At 44.4% G+C, this 22,216-nt stretch overlaps 1 protein-coding gene across 30 annotated transcripts in view; it reads left to right on the top strand.

The window, feature by feature from the left end:
• The first annotated feature begins 1,291 nt into the window (after positions 1-1,291).
• LOC139532470 (poly(rC)-binding protein 3-like) overlaps positions 1,292-22,216 on the top strand; it is a 28,996-nt gene continuing 8,071 nt past the window's right edge. For 10 of the 30 annotated variants that reach the window (XM_071330089.1, XM_071330087.1, XM_071330088.1 and 7 more), the window contains exons 1-6: positions 7,719-7,856; positions 9,068-9,190; positions 21,404-21,578; positions 21,861-21,884; positions 22,038-22,070; positions 22,195-22,216. The exon at positions 22,195-22,216 is cut by the window's right edge and continues 95 nt beyond it. In XM_071330089.1, the coding sequence (XP_071186190.1) occupies positions 21,498-21,578; positions 21,861-21,884; positions 22,038-22,070; positions 22,195-22,216 (160 nt within the window). In that variant the 5' untranslated portion in view covers positions 7,719-7,856; positions 9,068-9,190; positions 21,404-21,497. Of the gene's footprint in view, positions 1,610-1,726; positions 1,872-2,148; positions 2,203-7,716; positions 7,857-9,067; positions 9,191-14,740; positions 15,005-21,403; positions 21,579-21,860; positions 21,885-22,037; positions 22,080-22,194 lie in introns of those variants that run through there. The other 20 variants (XM_071330085.1, XM_071330084.1, XM_071330081.1 and 17 more) reach the window with 11 other exon arrangements.

Raw genomic sequence — 22,216 nt, 5'->3', positions numbered from 1 at the left:
GTGTGCCTTGATTTCATGGACATCACAGCCATAGCTGTGAGGAAGGCCTCACTGCAAATTCTGGATCCATCCAACCTTTCCTTTTCTAACCAGGACCTGTCTGCGTCTAGTGCTGTTTCCCAGACAAAACACTTCCTTCTGTGTCACCTCCTTTGAGAACCAGACCCCAATGTGAAAGGATAGCATACATGCATACATGCATACGGTGGCGGCCATTCTGGTGTATCACTTTCACCCATGAATGTATTCTGTGCTTTCAACTAGGAACTATCCATCTCTTTCAGATTTACATTTACATTTAAGTCATTTAGCAGACGCTCTTATCCAGAGCGACTTACAAGTTGGTGCATTCACCTTATGATGTCCAGTGGAACAACCACTTTACAATAGTGCATCTAACTCTAAGGGGGGGGGGGGGGGGGGGGTTAGAAGGATTACTTTATCCTATCCTAGGTATTCCTTAAAGAGGTGGGGTAACCAGATCTGTGGTTATAAGGAATCAGACAGATAGGGAAATAAGTCTTAGGACATAATATCCACAATATTATCCTGTTACATTGGTTTGACTGTGGCAATATCCTGTATATTATTCACAGCGACCCACACTCATTTCATGGCAGCTGGTAAACCCTGCCTATACTTCCCCTCTGTGCCCATCTTTCCCCTCGCATTTTCTATGAATCTTTTATAGCATCTCCTGTACAGTATAGAGGAGGTACATCCTCTACAGCACAGCCTGTCAGCCGTGTTTTATTAGAGGGCTGAAATACTGCTGAATCAGAGGTTTCACCTCTCCTCCCTCTTTAACAATCAACTCTGTACGTGTGTATGCATGCATTCCTGTGTGTGTGTGTCTGTGTGTGCACGACTGTGTGTGTTCTGTTTCCAGAAATAATGCAACATGTCATGCGTAACCTCCTTTAAGAGGGTAGCCGTACATGAGAATGACTGTAGCATGCAATACAGCACCTGACTGGATCTCAGCTAGTGTTGTAGGGGAGCATGCTGCCTACTGTGTTATCACACTGGTCTAGGTGCATCAGAATCTAATCACTCTAATGTGTCCCAGGTCCAGGTCTTAAATCACTCACACAGGCTAAGTGCACCTTCCTAAATCTGTCATTAAGAGAGAGGGAGGTTCTAAGAGTCCAAAGGCAATTTCTCTGATTGGCTGGATGAGTCATTGCACTTATTGGCCCTGCCTTCAACGTCTCTCATTGGTCGTGCAGTTTTACAGCTGCCTCTCATTGGGCCAGTAGGAGAGAGTGGGCCAGGTCTTACTCTTGCTCTCTGTGTTTGAGTGTCTGTGGATGGGTAAGACACTCTCTCTCCCATCCTGGGAGTAACTGCTTGTGTTAGTTCCTGTCTGTAGGCTGTGTGAGTGTGTGTTTGGGTGTGTGTGTGAGAGAGAGAAAGGGAGAGAGTAGCGTTTACGTTTCACCTCCCTGTCTCCCTGTTCCCTGTCCTTCCTCTCCTCTCTACTCCTCCCTCGTTCCCTCTCTTGGACTACCCCATTGGGACCTACCCAGACCCCTTCCCTGCCTGGACCCTCTACTCTCCATCCCTTTGACTCTCCTCATCTCTCCATCCCTCCCTCTCCTGGGTCAAGGTAAGCACAACTCTTTCCTATTCAGAAAGGGACTTTATCTAGCTTCCTCTAATTTCCGACGTCTGATGAATTACAACCCTGGATAAGTTTACACCATATTGCTGTTTTCTAATCAAGTGCTGTCAGGTCAGAGATATTCAAGACAGTTGGCATTGCATACAGCCAGTGATCCTGGGAAGCTCTCTTCCATTTTCCTCCTTGGCTGCTGTTGAAAGACGCCTGCTTGCCTGGCCCTTCTTCCTCCATGCAGACCATGGCTCTGGTGAGTCTGCTCAGAGGGACGCAGGGAGGGAGAGAAAGAAGCAGGGGATTAAAATCAGCCAGCAAGGCCATATGGATTTCATCTATCCAGACTAAGCTCAGTCTAAAAGAGCTCCCTTATCTCTCTCCTCTTTGAGGTCTTTAAAACATCGGTATCCTGCTCTCTGGGCATGGCAATGTCACCTCATTTGAAAGTTTAAAATAAAAAGTAAATTCATGCTTGGGGTGCAGTGGTGGTTGTTTGTACCAGGCTGACTCGTGTTTTGTTGTTCTTTTAGGCTGTTGTTGTCATAGGCTTGGACCTAATTAGCCCACAGATGCTCCAACAGTAGGTACAAAACCGTATCCCTATTTTCCCTCTTAGAAATGCATTGTCTCCTGTACTGTGGAGGTTGTGGGAGCACCATTAGCTAGCAAATGGAATTATGTTGCACACAGGATAATTGCCTTACCAGATAGTGTAATTACCTGCTAAATTGAATCAAAGCCATGGCTTCACTGCATTCCCAACTGTAAACAGGGTTTAGAGGGAAGGCATGCTGACTGGTACTGAGGATGGACAGGATGTGCTCTGCTGGCTGCCTGGTTGGACTTCCTGTTTTGAATCTAGTTTGGAGGGAGGGCTGAGTGTGTTGATGTAGTCCCTCAAATAAATATTGTTCTGTATACATACGACTGTGCTTTTACTAGCCAGTTAGAACTGGCACATTGTAACTACTGTGACCTGCATGTGATACCGGTTTGTTGGGGTCATCTCGACCAATTTCAAACATATATCAACTGGTGGTGATCATACAAATATTCTCATGGCGTCTTGTTCTATAAGATGCATAGCTATTTGTACTAGAAACAAACAGAGTCAAAATAAACGTTTACTTTTTTTTTCTTACAAGCTTCACACGTCTTTGTTAACAATCCAACGACTGTTGTTTGGAGTAAGAACACCAGAATGCGGTCTCTATGGCTTGAAAAGTCGAGAGTCGAAACGGTTCGCCATAGTGTTATTGACGTTGTATTCTTGACTTCTCACTAACCCTCTGTCTGTACAGTAGGACACTTTGCTGCAGAGTTCAAAAGACATTAAAGATCCAGAACCTGCCATTCAGGCAATACTGTGTCTTATTGTTCCATTGTCAACCTCTCAATAGGATGGATTCATGTTTTCTAACGAGTGTGGGAAATGCAGCTCAATAATGTGACATTTATTGAAATCATAAGAATAGTTCAATTGTCATAATAACTCTCTGAAGTGTGCACGTTTTTGCAGTGGAGCCGCATTATGTTGTAATTTATGTTCAATATCTGCTCTATGCATCCATAGTACTGTAGCTCTGAAACATACCTGCTGTGTACATGCCTCAGGTTTTTGGCAGTTCCATTTACTCCCATATGGCTCTACAACAAGGAGCTGACATGAGCTGTTTTTATCAGGTGTAAGGAGGAAAACTGATGATGATGGCTTATAGAACTCAGGGCCCCAAATGGAACAGAAAACTCAGCCGTACGGAATTTGGAGGACATTTTGACAGATTTGACGTGTAACTGTTTGTGTGTGTGCGTGCTAGCACCTTCTTGTGTACAGTAGGATGGCATGATGATAAATGTGTATTGTCCTGTCAACAATAAGGAAGGAAGGACTTTACTTACCCATTGATGGACATTAGGGATGATACAGTAGCTTCTCATTACCACACCTCTGTGTGCAATAGGCTCATTAGGCTGTATTCTATTCTAAGTCCTCCTGCACCCCTTTGCACCATAACTCATAACAGGATGTAGTGTAAGTGATACTCAGGCCTGAGAGAGAAACCTGAGTCCTCTCCCTGTTCACTGGCCACACAGAGGAGAGTTATGGCCTGGGAAATATAGATATTTTTGTCTCAGAGAAAAACAATCTCTCTCTCTCTCTCTCTCTCTCTCTCTGTTTGTCTTTCTCTCTCTTCCTCTCTCTTTCTCATCTCTCTATCTCTCTCTCTTTCTTTCTTTCTTTCTTTCTTTCTTTCTTTCTTTCTTTCTTTCTTTCTTTCTTTCTCTCTATCTCTCTCTCTCTCTCTCTCTCTCTCTCTCTCTCTCTCTCTCTCTCTCTCTCTCTCTCTCTCTCTCTCTCTCTCTCTCTCTCTCTCTCTCTCTCTCTCTCTCTCTCTCTCTCTCTCTCTCTCTCTCTCTCTCTCTCTCTCTCTCTCTCTCTCTCTCTCTCTCTCTCTCTCTCTCTCTCTCTCTCTCTCTCTCTCTCTCTCTCTCTCTCTCTCTCTCTCTCTCTCTCTCTCTCTCTCTCTCTCTCTCTCTCTCTCTCTCTCTCTCTCTCTCTCTCTCTCTCTCTCTCTCTCTCTCTCTCTCTCTCTCTCTCCCTCCTTCCCTCCATAACCTGGTTTGACAACCATTAGTCAGTTTTATGATGTTGACGGGAGGATTATAGACGGCTCACTGTGAGCTCACTGTTTCCTTTAGACACATTTCCTCTTAAGCGTCTGCAGGTGCAGCACACGGAGTTGAAAGAGCAACTGAGGATTGTCACTGCAGCTTCTTACAGTAAGCCGAGCCACTCTTCCTGATCTCGCTCTCTCTTTGGGAAGGAAGCACAGAATACTCAGGGGACGAGGATGTGTAAAATATCATTTGTCTTCATCTAATCCGTGATGCTGTTTTGTCATGTGTCTATGCAAGCATTGTCTGTCCCTGTATGGTACACAAGCATTTCTGGAGAGAATGGATTGTCTGGCCGTCTCGGTTGACACGCACATGGCAAAGTTGTTGTTGAAACAACCTTGTGCCAACCATCTGCACTTCCAGGTTAGCTACAGTACATATGAACTATACACACATATAGATGTAGAATAGGATCAGAGACGTAGGCAGACATCTCAGTACTCTCTTTGAGCTGTTGTATTTCTGACTGTATTATAGAATTAGCTGAGTAGACTGGAACAGGGCATTCGCCTCAGACTGACATGGAAATCATGTTATACACACTATTCAGTCTTATGGAACTCAGTCTCATTTCAAAGCATTGCATTTTGGTTGATACCGCAGCCCTTGGGACTGTTGTTGTCAGAAAGCCCTGGAGGTTTAACAGGGTCATGTTATACTGCAGCCCTTATGACTGTGTGGTTAACAGGGTAAAGTTACACATACTAACGGCCATCATTTCAGTACTTAAACCAACATGGTTATTATCATCACTAATATACTCTTACTAGTGGCCTTTACGGTGTTGATGTCAAAGCAACGTACGATTAGAGAGCAGTGATATTTCTCTCAGCAAGAGGTTGAAAGAGGGAGAAAATGGAGGGATGAAATAAAGAGGTAGATGATTACTTTAAAGGGGCAATCCACAGTTGATATAATCAAGCGTTTTCCCCACTTCTGTTTGGTAAAAGGCTGAGGGATGTGCCTGGAGAAATGTTACCACTTTCAAATTCAAAGACAGAGATATGGATGCAAGGATTGACCAACCAAGATATCAAAATGATAGTTTTAAGCATGTTTTGAGGTTATGCACTGTTTGTTTACAAGTACAATGTTTACAAACATTGGAGTAAAAGAAGTTTATATTTTGGGATTCTGATGGAGTACGGTAGTTGAACTAAGCTCATAAGGAATCTATAAGTTATGTTATTCAAGAATCAATGGGTACATATCATACATTTATAAGTCCAAAATGTACAGTTGAAGTCGGAAGTTTACATACACCTTAGCCAAATACATTTAAACTCAGTTTTTCACAATTCCTGACATTTAATCCTAGTAAAAATTCCCTGTCTTAGGTCAGTTAGGATCACCACTTTATTTTAAGAATGTGAAATGTCAGAATAATAGCAGAGAGAATGATTTATTTCAGCTTTTATTTCTTTCATCACATTCCCAGTGGGTCAGAAGTTTACATACACTCAATTAGTATTTGGTAGCATTGCCTTTAAATTGTTTAACTTTGGTCAAACGTGTCGGGTAGTCTTCCACAAGCTTCCCACAATAAGTTGGGTGAATTTTGGCCCATTCCTCCTGACAGAGCTGGTTTGTAGGACTCCTTGCTCGCACACGCTTTTTCAGTTCTGCCCACAAATTTTCGATAGGATTGAGGTCAGGGCTTTGTGATGGCCATTCCAATACCATGACTTTGTTGTACTTAAGCCATTTTGCCACAACTTTGGAAGTATGCTTGGGGTCATTGTCCATTTGGATGACCCATTTGCGACCAAGCTTTAACTTTCTGACTGATGTCTTGAGATGTTGCTTCAATATATCCACATCATTTTCTTTCCTCATGATGGCATCTATTTTGTGAAGTGCACCAGTCCCTCCTGCTGCAAAGCACCCCCACAACATGCTGCCACCCCCGTGCTTCATGGTTGGGATGGTGTTCTTCGGCTTGCAAGCCTCCCCCTTTTCCTCCAAGCATAACGATGGTCATTATGACCAAACAGTTCTATTTTTGTTTCATCAGACCAGAGGACATTTCTCCAAAAAGTACAATCTTTGTCCCCATGTGCAGTTGCAAACTTTAGTCTGTCTTTTTTATGGCGGTTTTGGAGCAGTGGCTTCCTCCTTGCTGAGCGGCCTTTCAGGTTATGTCGATATAGGACTCGTTTTACTGTAGATATAGATACTTTTGTACCTGTTTCCTCCAGCATCTTCACAAGGTCCTTTGCTGTTGTTCTGGGATTGATTTTCACTTTTCGCACCAAAGTACATTCATCTCTAGGAGACAGAATGCGTCTCCTTTCTGAGCGGTATGATGGCTGCGTGGTCCCATGGTGTTTATACTTGTGTACTATTGTGTGTACAGATGAACGTGGTACCTTCAGTCGTTTGGAAATTGCTCCCAAGGATGAACCAGACTTGTGGAGGTCTACAATAATTTTTCTTTGCTGATTTCTTTTGATTTTCCCATGATGTCAAGCAAAGAGGCACTGAGTTTGAAGGTAGGCCTTGAAATACATCCACAGGTACACCTCCAATTGACTCAAATGATGTCCATTGGCCTATCATAAGCTTCTAATGCCATGACATAATTTTCTGGACTTTTCCAAGCTGTTTAAAGGCAGAGTCAATTTAGTGTATGTAAACTTCTGACCCACTGGATTTGTGATACAGTGAATTATAAGTGAAATAATCTGTCTGGAAATAGTTATTGGGAAAATGACTTGTGTCATGCACAAAGTAGATGTCCTAACCGACTTGCCAAAACTATAGTTCGTTAACAAAAATGTTTGTGAAGTGGTTGAAAAACAAGTTTTAATGACTCCAACCTAAGTGTATGTAAACTTCCGACTTCAACTGTATGTAGCAACTGCAGATTGCCCCTTTAAGGTGTTGAAAGTGGGAAGGGGCAGAAGACAGCACAGGATTTCCTTTTAGAAGTCATAAAATATGAAACAGTCTGATTCATCGTGGTAGTCTTTGCTAAGAAGCGCTCTGATGTAATAGCATATTGCATTCGGAGCATTTCTGTCCTCAGTCCAACAGTGAGTTGTATTTGAACACAGCAACCAGCAGAGGGCACTGTTATCCTGTTGAAACAGCAGCCACAGCGGTAAAATTACTACTTTCCTTTGGCAGTCCAAGCACATTGAACACACACGACTTGTCCTAAACCACCCTCAGAGTGGCAGGTTATCATTGCGTTATGTGCCATTGATGTTGACGACATCCGCTGGCCTCCCACTGACTAGCCGACTATCTAATCAAGATCTAGAGACAACGTCATCATCTATATTATGGTCAATTCTATCTAAAGCGTTTCAATGGCAACAGGGGGTCCAATAGGGGAAATCAGAAATAATCATGGAAAAGCGGTTGAATGGGATAGTCAATGTTCAATCAAAACTCACATTTAACCCCTGCCTGCAAATGTTTTACTCTTTCTCTATTCTCCGGGTGGATCAGAAGTGGAGAGGTGGAATCTTCCATGGTATTCTGGAATGTGGGATAAGACAGGGTCCCATGACATGGAGGAGAACAGCAAGGAGATTTCCTGGACCCCTCTTTGGTAAGAACAGCATGATCTTCTGACATTACCCATTAGGCTGATAATCAACACACACACACGCACACGCACACACACGCGCACGCGCACGCGCACACACACACACACACACACACACACACACACACACACACACACACACACACACACACACACACACACACACACACACACCAGACACAAATACACGCATACACCTTTTCACACAATATAAGGAGGCTGCTGTTTTCAGTTGCAGCAGAAGAGAATGATACTAATTAGAGTTTTTGTTGAGTTTACTAATGATGAAAGCCATTTAAGCATACACTAATGGTGTAGGTCCACATATGGTGTTTGTTCTGCCTTTTAGCCAGGGGCGGACTGACCATCTGGCATTTCGGGCAAATGCCAGATGGGCTGGTCCAGTTTTAGCCCATTGGGCCTGTCTAACTTGGGTTTGTTGTGCAAAATTATATTTTTCTGAATAATATAGGGGGCCTCAAGGAATGAAATGGGCCGTTGTGGGGCCTCAAGAAAAAAAATGGGCCTTCATGGGGGCCTCAAGGAAAAATATGGGCCAATATGTTAGAAATGCCAGAGCCGATTTCGGGCCCCAGTTGTATTATCTTTGACCTAGAAGTGGAGGCTTTCACCTACTGGAGAAATACTAAAAGATTAGATGTTCCATAACCTGTAGGTAGGTAGGAGTGGTTCTGAACGGATAGTTAATCGCTTCTGCTCTTGTCTATAACCTGTAAGAAACACTATATATGGTCGATTCTTGGCATGTAGGTTTCTTACTTATGGTTGGCACAAATTGAGATATGGGGGATGGGAATGGGCAGGTTATACTGTATGCAAATGAATTACTGTAGTATTTACTGTAGTGATTTTGCTGACTATAGTATACTGTAGTATTTACTATAATATTCTACGATGTACTACAACATGATATAGTAATACTACACATGATCGAGGCATACTTCAGTGTGTAGTATAGTATTCTACAGTATACTACAGTTTACTACAAAATGATATAGTAAGTACTGTAGTATTCTCTAGTAAACTGAAGCATTTTTACATGTGGGCTGAAATGATTTATTTTACAGTATGCTCTATTTTACAGTACTGCGTTTCAGTCATGTATATTCAAATATATCTGGAATTTAAAAAAAAAAGTGGTAACAGTTTGAAATGTATTCTTAATGGTTCTTATGTTTTCCTCCTCTCTCTAGAATGGGTTGATGCTGGTCCTGCTGGAGCTGATGATCTGAACCAGTTTGTCAGACACCTAGCTCCCCCTCCTCCAAACACAACCACTGCCCATGTCCTGATCCCAGTGGTCCAGCTTGTCTGTGGTAAGTCCCTCCCTACCCCTCCCCTGCCCTCCCTCCCCTGCCCTCCCTCCCCTGCCCAGCCCTACCCTCGCCTCTTTAGTTTTTTTCCATTAAAAACACATTAAGTCTATGCTTAACTAAAGACGTCCAGTGCAGTCCTCTGCAGCCTACACCCACGGCCTACACCCAAGCTGCTGCAGAGTTTAATGTGTAGTGCCAGGGTTGCAAAGGGCCATCTCTGAGGGTCTGGTGACTTTCTTTGCCTCTCGCCTCTGTCTGCTTGTTGTGCCACTGTCAACACACACACACACACACACACACACACACACACACACACACACACACACACACACACACACACACACACACACACACACACACACACACACACACACACACACACACACACACACACACACACACACACACACGGGGCTAAGGCCACTCTCTCTCTGACACCCAGGGTAACTTGTGTCCTTTGTCACCGCAACTGGGGCAGCTTTAGCTTACAGCCAGTCAGTGCAGGAGTGTGCAAGTTCAGGCATTTGTGTGTCATTTCTTGTGCATTTAATGTCTGTGTGTGTGGTCTGTAGCCTACTTGTCAGGGATAAAAATGTGTCCCAGTCTCCAAGCTTTAAGTGCTCACTGTGCGACACAAGTGGGTGGTGAATGGTGATACATACAGTATGATTAGAAGCCTCTTACTTGGGCCCTTTTGTGATGTATTCTACAGTGTTTGTATAGTCGTCCCTGTAACCAAGCTATGAGATTAAAAAAGCTGGCGACCTACGGGTGAGAACATGCCACCTCTCTCTGTACATGTGGGTGAGTTGCTCTGGGTGCCAGTTCAACTGGCGTGGTCAAGTTCAATTTATATCACACTAATGTATCGGAAGTATTAGACCAATTGTTTCTATTGCCCCCTGCATCAACAGCGCAGGTATAAACAGGCACACATACAAACACATCTCTCTCGCAACTACTAGCAAAATGTACACAGTCAGTAATCATCTCAAAACAAGTGATGATGCTTCAGATACCACACGAGAAGACAGTCAAAGAGAGAGAGGGAGGAGGGAAAGGAGAGAGTAGAACACAGAGAGAGAGACCCTAGAGCATGGTACATGTAGCTTTATCCATCTAAACACAAAGGGAGACGAAGTCCCCTCTCTCTTCTGTGCCCTGTGCAGATCCTTAATGGAAGAGACAGATATTACAGACTACCACTAGTGCTTCCACTAGCTGCACCCTGCAGTACTCTGGCTGGTTATAATCTCTGTCCTGTGTCCATGGTGGTGCAGTACTCTGGCTGGTTATAATCCCTGTCCTGTATCCATGGTGGTGCTGTACTCTGGCTGGTTATAATCCCTGTCCTGTATCCATGGTGGTGCAGTACTCTGGCTGGTTATAATCCCTGTCCTGTATCCATGGTGGTGCAGTACTCTGGCTGGTTATAATCCCTGTCCTGTATCCATGGTGGTGCAGTACTCTGGCTGGTTATAATCTCTGTCCTGTATCCATGGTGGTGCAGTACTCTGGCTGGTTATAATCTCTGTCCTGTATCCATGGTGCTGCAGTACTCTGGCTGGTTATAATCTCTGTCCTATATCCATGGTGATGCAGTACTCTGGCTGGTTATAATCTCTGTCCTGTATCCATGGTGGTGCAGTACTCTGGCTGGTTATAATCTCTGTCCTGTATCCATGGTGGTGCAGTACTCTGGCTGGTTATAATCCCTGTCCTGTATCCATGGTGGTGCTGTACTCTGGCTGGTTATAATCCCTGTCCTGTATCCATGGTGGTGCAGTACTCTGGCTGGTTATAAGCTCTGTCCTGTATCCATGGTGGTGCTGTACTCTGGCTGGTTATAGTCTCTGTCCTGACCTACATGACTTATGTCATCACATAGCACTAAACCGTATAACCCACATGTCTGATATCATCACTAATCCTAACCATGGATGGATTTTCCATCAATGTGGTCATTTGATTAGGATATGTATAGGATATGTTATTTAAGCAATAACGCTCAAGGGGTGTGTGCTATATAGCCAATATATCACGGCTAAGGGCTGGTCTTATGCACACCGCAGTGCGGAGTGCCTGCGTACAGCCCTTAGTCGTGGTATATTGGCAATTTACCACAAACCCCTGAGGTGCCTTATTGCTGTTATAAACTGGTTACCAACGTAATTAGAGCATTAGAGCATTCAAAATAAATGTTTTATCATACCAGTGGTATACTGTCTGATATACCATGGCTGTCAGCCAATCAGCATTCAGGGCTCGAACCACCCTGTTTATAATGTCTTATAGAACACTGACAAATCTACAAATCGCGCGTTGAGAAATGATGTCGCAAAAACACCAATCTATTGAGGAGGTGAATAGCGTCAGTGAATGTTGCGTTTGATTAGAAGTTGAAAGGACTATTCCTCTGTATATACGGACGCTGGCATTACTAAAGGAAGACCACATACCGGGATGTGACAAAAGAGACAGACCAACACGGTTAAAGTTCCATTTCAGACATTCACCCCATTCATTATTGGTTTTAGCTGCAAGGCAATGTGGACCCATTACTGGCTGCATTGACCACATCAGTGGAGAGGGTCAGGCCATATTTTCCATTAGGGGCTGGGATTGTTGTTGTGGATTATGGGGCTGTGGGGGCACAGAGGGGAAGGGGAGGCTTTTAGAAGGGGAGGGGAGAGGAAGCTGCCTGGAAGAGGAGGTCTGTTGTTTTGACTGAGACAGAAAGAAGTGCCGTGCACTCTTATCCCCACAGGCGTATAATGCTGATCATTGGGATGAAAAGATTGTCAAAGATTACACGACTCTATTCTAGGATCAAAACCGGACATCAGGGCCCAGTTTTTCTAAAGCGATGCGCAGAAATATAAAATGCCTAGAAATAGAATGAATAGAGAGGGAGTCCCCATTCAAGTCAATGATATGTCCGTCCTATTCATTCTATTTCTATGCATTTAATCCTATCCAATAGGCGAAATCCAGATAGATAACTTTAGAAAAACTGGGCCCTTGTTAAACTTGTTAAAGCACCTGCCTGGCTGTAAAGTGTGTTGTAAAACAAATCTTATTCAGTGTCTGTTTGTTAGGTACTGTAGACAATGCATGGGACCAGGGGCATGTGGCTTGTGGCTTCTCTGCAATCAATAATTACGTTTTTAATGATCCTGCAGCCCAGGATACGTCAGTTGGTTGCATAAAAAGTATTGAGTATTGATATAAAATGTTCATTGGGTCAGGGGAAGTACTTAGATAATCACCTCCCCAAAAAGTCCCTTTGTGACCCCCCCCCCCCACACACACATAGACACACTCACACAACACTCATTATTTGGTCAGCCCCGCCTCCTTCAGTCACCACGTCAACAATCACTGGCGGGATCGACTGTTCCCCCTGATCCCTCTCTCCCTCGCTCCCTCTCTCCTTCACGCCATTCTGCCTCCATCAGGCCTGCCTGTTCCTGACAGGGGACTGGGGTGGCTTTGGGGAGGGTGCTTCTCCCACCGAGGGCCAGTCTGGGTTGGGCTGGGCTGGTCACCTTGCTGGAGGCTATGAGGGCAAGTTTACATATAGAAGCAGGCCAGCCAGCCCATACCTCAGAGTGTCCGTTGTCCTCCATGTTTGTCTGGTCCCAAACTGAACCTCCATCTCCTCCTCTGGAACTTTCCCTTCATCTGAACCGGTAAGATACTGTATACTGCCTGACCATATGAATACTACTAGGTAAAGAGGCCTTCTATAAGACTCACTCTGGACCTTTTGCATGGACTTGAGATGTAAATATCCTTGCCATCTCAAGTGCATAATTATTATGTGTGGTTGCTATAGGGGTTTGTATATGTTTATTGCAAAACATGCACTGTGACTGCCTTGGGATATGGAGGAATACATTGGCCACGTCCCAATACTCTCAAATGTATTTATTTCCTTATTTCCTTTCCTTCATGAGCACTGATAGGTGCAACGACTGGGACAGGTTTCCCAGTTCCACAATATCACTTTCACCTATCAAGTCCTTTCAGATCAGTGGGCCCTAAGGGAAGGAGACAAGGAGAGGACGCTGTCTAAAACTATGGGGACAAGGCCTTACATGGTAATAACTTGAGGAAAAACGGTAAAGTTCAAGTCTGTGTCTGTGGGGCTGCCACCATGTACTCTTGGTTTTGAAGGAGAGCCAACAGCGTTATTTGAATATAAAGCAGATTCCCTGTGACACTGTGCCTCTCTCAGCCTCTTGTGATTCAATGTGGAGCAAATGTAATGCTCTATTTGTGGTATTCTCCCATGGGCCAATCGACAGGCGGGGCGGTAGGGCGGCTGTGGGGATCATTCTGTCTCCCGGGTGGCGCAGTGGTCTAGGGCACTGCATCGCAGTGCTAGCTGCGCCACCAGAGTCTCTGGGTTCGCGCCCAGGCTCTGTCGCAGCCGGCCGCAACCGGGAGATCCGTGGGGCGACGCACAATTGGCATAGCGTCGTCCGGGTTAGGGAGGGTTTGGCCGGTAGGGAGGGTTTGGCCGGTAGGGATATCCTTGTCTCAGTATGTAAAAATGTAATAAAATGTATGCACTCTACTGTAAGTCGCTCTGGATAAGAGCGTCTGCTAAATGACTAAAATGTAAAAAAATGTAAAATTCTGTGTTTTTTGGGGGGATAGATAGATAGATAGATGTTGAGTGTTTAAGAGGACATATATAAACCGAGATATGCTTCTTGCTTCCCTCTGAACAATTGAAATTTAGGTGGGACACGCTCCTCATTGTTTGTGTTGCCCCTAATCCAATGCCTGTACCCCCGTCGCCCACATCACCCCCCCTCAAACCCTCCACCCCCTAAACCCTACATTCTGTCTGTGCTGCTGGGGTCCCTGCACAACTGTTCATCTGACACAGGGTTGGATTTTAGCTGGATTGGATAATCTGGACGGGAGGCCTCTAAAGCTCCCTGTAATTCCACAAACACACACACACTCACACACACACGCAGATTAAAAGCCAGCAGGGAGGAGCCCGGGTGGTTCGATTGCTGCTGGATGTTACGGCAGACATGTGATGTGGGGTTTGGGCTTTGACCTCTGCATCGCCATCCCTCTACCAGCCTCATCCTCCAGGGCACACAGACCACCACCCCACCCCACAAACCAACCACTAACCCTAGTAGTCCCTTGTCACAGACGTTGGGGGTCTGTGGGTTTGTGCTGGTGTTCCTTGGCGGTTGTTGTATCTGAAAATACTTTGGGTGTTGTGTTCGTGATCAGCTAGAGAAGAAGGCGGTGGGTTGGTAGGTTGGTGGGTTGGTGAGTTGGTGGGTTGGTGGGTTGGTGAGTTGGTGGGTTGGTGGGTTGGTGGGTTGGAACAATTGACCTACAGGACAGGCGAGTGCCTGGGGGTGGCTATGCAGACTTTGACACCCCGCCTCCGTAGACATGCCCCAATGCCAGTGTGCCTCACTAGGCACCCCCTTTGTTTTCTGTTTGGGGGTCGGGGAGGGGGGATGGTGACCCCATCCAGCCTCATCATACAGCCTATTTACAGTAGACCACAACATCGTCAGTGTAGTCAGGGTATCACACTGCCACAAATTGTTCGGCTAGGATGCAAGGCTGTTTCATTTCGTCATTTTATTTAGAGAGGGGTCACGGGTTCTCTGTCTCGCCCATGTGATTTGGCCTTTCCAACCAATCAGATATCCCGATCCAGACTGGGCATAGCAAAGGGGAGAGGGAAAAAATAATTTTCATTCTGTGTTTTTTTAATCTTTTGCGAAACGTCGAAAGTGGTCGCCGTCTGTTTTACGCTGCACGAAGGTAATGCCTATTTTTCAGCTTCTAGATCAGGTTTGAGGAAGGCCTCTGAGTCCAGTGGTCATATTGCTACTATTTAAATATGTATTTATTTTTATAAACATATCTGGTGGAAATGTAAAATAGTGCAACTGACTGTATCATATGTACGTACAGTAGGCTAGTGGTTGGACCACTTGTAAAAAAGGCTTCATGGGTAGTCTCCTGGCTTTAAACTGGCAGCAGGAGATACTGGCCAATGTTGAGTTGGGAAATGTCTTCAATAATGAATGAATGTCTGTAGAGTTATCGTTAAGTGGCGCGGGAACAGCAGCCGTTGACATGTTGTGAGTTTATTATCTCAATCTCATCGTTATTTGAAGCCCCTTTGTTTTGTAATACAGTGGACATCGATCTGACTCCATTGTTTTAGCCGTTGCTCTTAGTGTGTCCTTCATTAGGCAAATACAAAGGGTGTTGCGACCCCATGTGTGTGCTGTGAAAGTATTTCTGTATTCCCTTGAGAATCGCCGGTTAGCTTGTTGGTTGGTTGGACCCCTCTCTTTGTGCTCCATGTTCCCTGCTATTGACTCACCCTTGTGATCGTATACATTCGGGCTAATTGTTTAATGGAATTATCAGTTAATTGTTCCTTTAAGGTGGGTTCTAATGATATTGTGATGTATTGCAGATCAGAAGTGGCGTCGTTCTATTGCGATAGGTTCCGCTGACCTTGTCCACACTGAATGGTAACAGAACCTGATAGCCCATGAGATGGATGTATCTAGTCCTCACGACCATTATCCCAATCATCCTCACTATCATATCAGCTCTCTTGATGGTGTTCTTGGTCTGTAGGAACAGTCAACGTGTCATTTGGCATTATCACTAATTCATGTGAACCGTGGGATTGAACTAAGGAAGCACCAAATCGTTGGAATGTACGTTTTCTCCGTAATGGTTAGGACAGGTTTTAAAAGATCACATCATTGTTAAAATATTGCATAATCGACGTCTCAAATAACAATACCGAAGGGTGGCACTATTTTTTGTTGTTAAAATGATCAAATTAATATTTGTATTGGAATTTAGACAACTAAATATCATTGTAATCTATCAAGGAAGTAAAAATACTACGATCAAAAATTATATTATGGAATTTCAAAATTATAAAAAAAAGATATGTGTTTACACTCGACCCATTTAACATGACTGTGATCTGTAAATCCATGCATGCTCATTCTGCGGAGCCTTGACTTAGTGACAAGCTGTGATCTCATGTACATTTGTGGGAAATCTAAGATGGCCGACCACACGCTCTTCTTTTACCACCACAGCCACAGTACAACATGGTATGGTACAACGCAAAACGGGCCCTACATTCTCTATCCCGTCGTAGGCAATGGCACATTTTACAACACCATTTTGTGATTGGATTCTAATTAGGGGACAGTGACAAGTGTTTTTGGGGCCACCCATGCCCCATCCCTCTCTTCTCTCCAGTGTTGCCTGACCTGGTAAGGGCACTACTCAGTGAGAGGGAGTGAGTGGTCGCCCCCGTTTTGACTGTGATGTAGGCTGAGGTCTCAGCGCGGGGGCGGCTGATCTAGAGTGACAGCTCTAGAGTGTACTGTCACAGCCGGGTAGAGGAGAGGACCCCCCCCCCCCCCCCCCCCCTTCTCTCCCCCCAATCACACGGCAACAAAAGCCTAGTTAGTGTCAGATGAGACCAGAGCTGCTGCTCACATCTCAGTGTCCTGCATCTGCAACACATTCTATTCTTTTCTATTCTATATTCATTGTCCCCCATGTAAGAGTTTCTTTTTCAAAGGAAGATCTGACAACTTGGGTGGGTGCAATTCCGTCTCTGTCCACTTTGGTACAACAACAAGTATATTTGGTTATTTTATTTTCCAACAGCAACTCAAGTTCAACTTGAATATCTAATATCAACATGTACTTCTCTGCTGTCCACTGTGGCCCTTACTTACTGACAGCAGGCCATTTTGAATCCAGCATTCCAATCTATTAGAAGTAGAATGATGATTTTAGTGACAGGCTCAGTCATGCAGGAGACAGTTCTGCCTGAGTCATGAAAGTAGATGGAGTTCTTCATATGGGGTTTCCTTCTGTGACGTCCTCATGGTATTGAGGATACATAGGACATCCTTAAGGCACAACATAGGCCGTTTAAAAGGTTACAGGTGAGAAGTCAACGGTGATTGAGGAGGCATATCGGTGCTATTTGAGGGTGCTGACTTGCTTTTAGTGAGTAGTTCCCTGCAGCTATTTTCCTAATGAAAAGTCTGTTTAGTGCGTTCAGAATGTAGAATGGTCTGGATCCTCTGGCTGACATTTCTCTTGGCTCCTCATAACAGATTACAATGTTGCGTCACTCATCTCTTATCTTTGCCAGCAAACGTGGCCAACCAAAGAGAATACAGCTACGATTTGTGTGCCATGTGTAACATATGTATTCCCTTTAGTTTGCTTGTGTGTTAACTCATGTTCTATTAATTACACTATGATTGAGCTCAAAGGTCATTTGTAGAATCAGGGTCAATTTGAGTCGGAGCAGGCAAACATACAGAGTATATGAATGTGGGGTGCACTGCTTGTGAACGTCTTGAGTCACCCTCAGTCTCAGTTTAGTGGTCTCCCTCTCTCTACTGCTTTGGCTTACAAGTGTATGCTTATGGAGGGTTTATATCAAAATCATAACGACATATCTCTAGCTCGGTGGATTAAAATGGAACAGATGACGGGGCTTTGGCCTAGATTATACTGCAAGTTCTGTCCTCCATTTTCCCATTCCTCCAGATCTCAGTCTTTTTCTCACGTGCGCTGTAAGAGCCTTTGGGTTGATGTTTCATATAATCAGTCTCTGACTTTGTGGAGATTTTCAAACAAAACACATTTTCCAACACAATCTCCAATCTCTAATAAGGAATTCTTAAAGATGCTGATTGCATGTTCTCTTTGGTCTAAGCTTGAGCAAGCATACAGTACACACATGCACATGCACCAGCTCACACACAGCTGACCGGAAGCAGAGAAGGGCAGTGGTGAGGCCAGATAAGGTGAGGCAACACTGCAGAGAAAATTGCTGGCTCATTTCTACAGTGCATGATAAGACTGCAGTGCTGATCCACTTCCAGTCAGTGCGTTCCTTTCTGTAGCCCAGCACTAATCAAGGCATCTGGACGGCCTCTGTCTGTCATTCCCGGGTGATGTCACCCAATTCTCCCAAATATCTTTCTCTCCTTTTCTTCTTTCCTTCCTGACTGCTGACAGAATAATTTCAGGTGATCAGTGATGGCGTCACTTCTATTTAAGTCTCACCTGTCTCAGTGAGGGGGCCGTGACTGTACTCAATCAGAGCTCTATCCTGCCCACCCTCTTCAGATACTGAAGACAGCTATCTTTTCATATTTAGTAAAGTGTTCTCGGTCACTCACAGTCCAGTGGGCCTACATAAGAGGAGTCATCCTCCATTGTTAGCTCTACATTAAAGAGCCATGGAATGAAAAGAAAGACAGGCAGATGTAAAGTGGGGCTTCTTCTCCAGGAGTGATGCTGCAGCCTGCTGTCTCTTCTGTACTGGGCTGAGGGCAGGCAGGGCAGCAGACGAAGGGAGAGATGAAAGAAAAGGAAGAGCCATTTTGTGCGCGGTGTTGTCCACCCGAGCGTAAAGCGTGATTAATTCAATAGCAGAGCACCATAGAGGAGGAGGCCAGCAGCTCTGCAGCTCAACATAGCTCTCTCTGACCCACTTACTAACTACATCAGATGTCACGAGAAATACTGCTCTCTCTCTCTCTCTACCTCTCTACCACTTTCTCTCTCTCTATCTCTCTCTCTCTACCTCTTTCTATCTCTATCGCTCTCTCTCTCTACCTCTCTCTCTCTACCACTTTCTCTATCTCTCTCTCTACCTCTTTCTATCTCTATCGCTCTCTCTCTCTACCTCTCTCTCTCTCTCTCTACCACTTTCTCTATCTCTATCTCTCTCTCTACCTCTCTATCTCTATCGCTCTCTCTCTCTCTACCACTTTCTCTATCTCTATCTCTCTCTCTACCTTTCTATCTCTATCGCTCTCTCTCTCTACCTCTCTCTCTCTCTCTCTACCGCTTTCTCTCCCTCTACTCTCTTTCTCTCTTTTTCTCTCTCTCTCTATCTCCCTTTTTCTTTATTTCCAACTTGTTGATGTAATAACTCTGTTAACAAAGGGGATTGAGCATGGTCAACACATACATTGTCCAGAGCACGGAAAATATACTTGAAAACACTATTGGTCGAATGCAGACAATTGGTTTTGATAATGTAGTGTTCGGTCGGACGCATTTATTAACCTTCACTCTGTTGCCTCACTCTTGAATACAGTGGTATTGTGTCCTAAATTGCATACCCTACTAATAGATTCGAATACATAACTGATTGCGCTCAGATTCAAATGTTAACCGTTTGGGATTAAATGAAATATCATTCAACCAAGGGACACAATAGGCACATTTGGAGATAAAACAGGATTTTGGATTTTAAATGTCTTTTTTTTATGCTGCCGCTGTCTCAAATAGAGTTCCGTCTGAGAATGGTGCCTAATATTTAGCAGTTGAAATAAAAAGCAAGTTGACTGGAAGGCATGGATGGGGCATGGATGAATCATGAGTCTGTGACCTAATTCTATTGTGCTGCAGTGGATGAGCGAGAAGGTGGTGGATGGTAGGAGAGCTATTCAAACACACCACCAGGCACACGAGAGAAAATACATTCTCATTTCAGCCACACATGATGGCTCTCAGGAGGGGTGGACCCAATTGGAGTCTATATGATTTGTTTTCTGTATGCTGCCTTTTGAAGGATGCTTCAAATACCCAACCCAATTCGAAGGCATTTCCATCACCATGTATGCCTTCACGAAGACCAGAAGTGGTAGCTACATATACACCAGTATTTTTATTACAATACCACAGAGAGTAGTTGCATCCTCTCATCTAGTTCCATCACCAAAATACCCCAAATAACCCCGGTAACCCCTGGCTCCAGCAGTCCATTGTGCTACAGTCCCAGCCAGCCTACCACACCCCACGTGCATCCCCACCCCCCAATCCCCCTCCTGCACTTGGTTTTAGTGGGTTTATGTCTGTCCCTGCCCAGGCCCTGTGGCAGACCTGCACCACTGGCCTGGCTCTTAAACCCGGATTAAGGCTTTTTATGTAATCTGACCTCTGGGAGATTGGAGAGAGACAGCTGGTTGCAGAACCCTTTCCTCCCTTATCTCAGAGACCTCCCGTGGCCTCCCACTCTCTCCGTTTGGCCTATCATACCTCTGGTTCTCGCTCTTTCTCTCTTTCTACTTGTGATTGGTTGAGATGTGTTCTAAGCCATACACAAACTGTTTAGCAGGGGTAAGCCTATGACGTTAAAATGGGCATCTTGCTTTCTGTTCCATCTGAGAAATATCTACGCATCTAGTGCCTCATCAGCTCGGCCAGCCAATTCATTAACTTGGTTTCCACTGTAAAAAGCATCTTGACATTTTCCCCCCATATTTCTAGCCTAACATTTGGGTTTTATAACAACAGGGGTTTGGCCAAACATCGCTGTCTGTCTCTCGACATTTGCAACATTGTTTCAATATTGACATTCGATCTCCACTGTCCTGTTAAGAATGAACGTGTCAGGACGAGACGGACATCTGTTCTCAGCCAGTCGAAATCAAACATCGTTTTTATGGATATATACAAAGAAATTGAATGCAGCAACATTGCTGTTATTCTAGCTGCACGGTTTGACGTGACTGTGTTAGCCGTAGTTGGCTAGCAAGCAAGGGATAAGAACGTTGCCAGCCATCATGGCAACGGAACATTTAGAATGAACGACTTCCCACTAAATCCATAGATATAGAACGGGAATCTTTTCTCAGGCAGTCGAAATCATGAATCAGTATCCTTTGTATGGATATAAATAAAAAAGGTCAAACAACATGAAATGGAGCTACAACTAACTGAGGAAATGCAGATGAGTTTCGTAATTTAAATGAATTCACTGAAAACCCACACAAACACACAGTTATATTAACAGTATTGCACTTTTCATGTATAGGATACTTTTGGCCAGCTAATAGCCTAACCACTGATCAAGCAACATTATGGGGTAAACATTCAAATCCTGTTGCTGCAGGATTCTTTTGCTGCAACATTATAGGTAAAATTAAGATCCCAGAGTTAAAGATTGTCCTCCAGAGTTAAAGCACTGTCCGCCACTCACACAGTCTATAAAACGTTTCCTGTCTGAACAGAACTCGAATGGTATTCATGAGCAGGTTCATTCAAAGATGATATCCATCAATGTTATCCAGTGGTAGTTTGGTACATCTGTTTCCAGTGGGCCTAATATTGAGTGGCCTTCTTGTCTTGCAGGTGACTGGTTGGCTGGCTGTTCCATCACACTCTCATTGGCCCTGGGACTCCTCTTTTACGTGACCACACCCCTTCCTTCACATCCAATCCCAACATGGAACCACCCAAGGTGCAGCAGCCAGGCGAAGGAGGCCTCAACGTCACCCTCACCATCAGGCTTCTGATGCACGGCAAGGTACAGTACACACCGGCTGGGTTCCAATACTCTCAGATAGTTTCCTTTACTTTGGTTCCAATACTCTCATGTGGTTTACTTTCCTTATCTCCTTATCTCCTTTCCTTCACGACCACCGTTGGCTGAATGGGCTGGATAGGTTACTGGCTATCAAGTGTTTTTAGATCTGTGGTTGTGAGGGAGATGAGGAGAGGTCACTTTCCAAGGTTTTTGGGATAGTTTCTGTCATGTATTGAATTGGACGTTGATGCTAACTGTTGTTGAACCTCTGTTTCTTTGCAGGAGGTTGGAAGCATCATTGGAAAAGTAACTATCATGTTCATAAACACATCACAATCGTATGAATATTACAAAACTGTTTTAAGATGAGAACATTTTTTTAATGTGACATCTCTCCGATGTTTTAACTGTCGTCTGTCTGTCGTCTGTTTCTTGTCTGTCTGTTGTCTGTCTTTTCAGAAAGGAGAGACAGTGAAGAAGATGCGTGAAGAGGTAAGTGCAGTATGTATCCCATAATGCACCTTACCCAGTTTAAGAATGCGTATTAAATGGATAGTATTCTATTTAGTACTTCATGATCTACTTGATTTATCTGTGTCCACTGTTTAATCCACAGAGCGGTGCACGCATCAACATCT

The sequence above is a fragment of the Salvelinus alpinus genome, chromosome 10 (assembly GCF_045679555.1).
Source record: "Salvelinus alpinus chromosome 10, SLU_Salpinus.1, whole genome shotgun sequence".
NCBI classification, from domain to species: Eukaryota; Metazoa; Chordata; class Actinopteri; order Salmoniformes; family Salmonidae; genus Salvelinus; species Salvelinus alpinus.
This window is presented reverse-complemented; position numbering and strand designations above follow the sequence as displayed.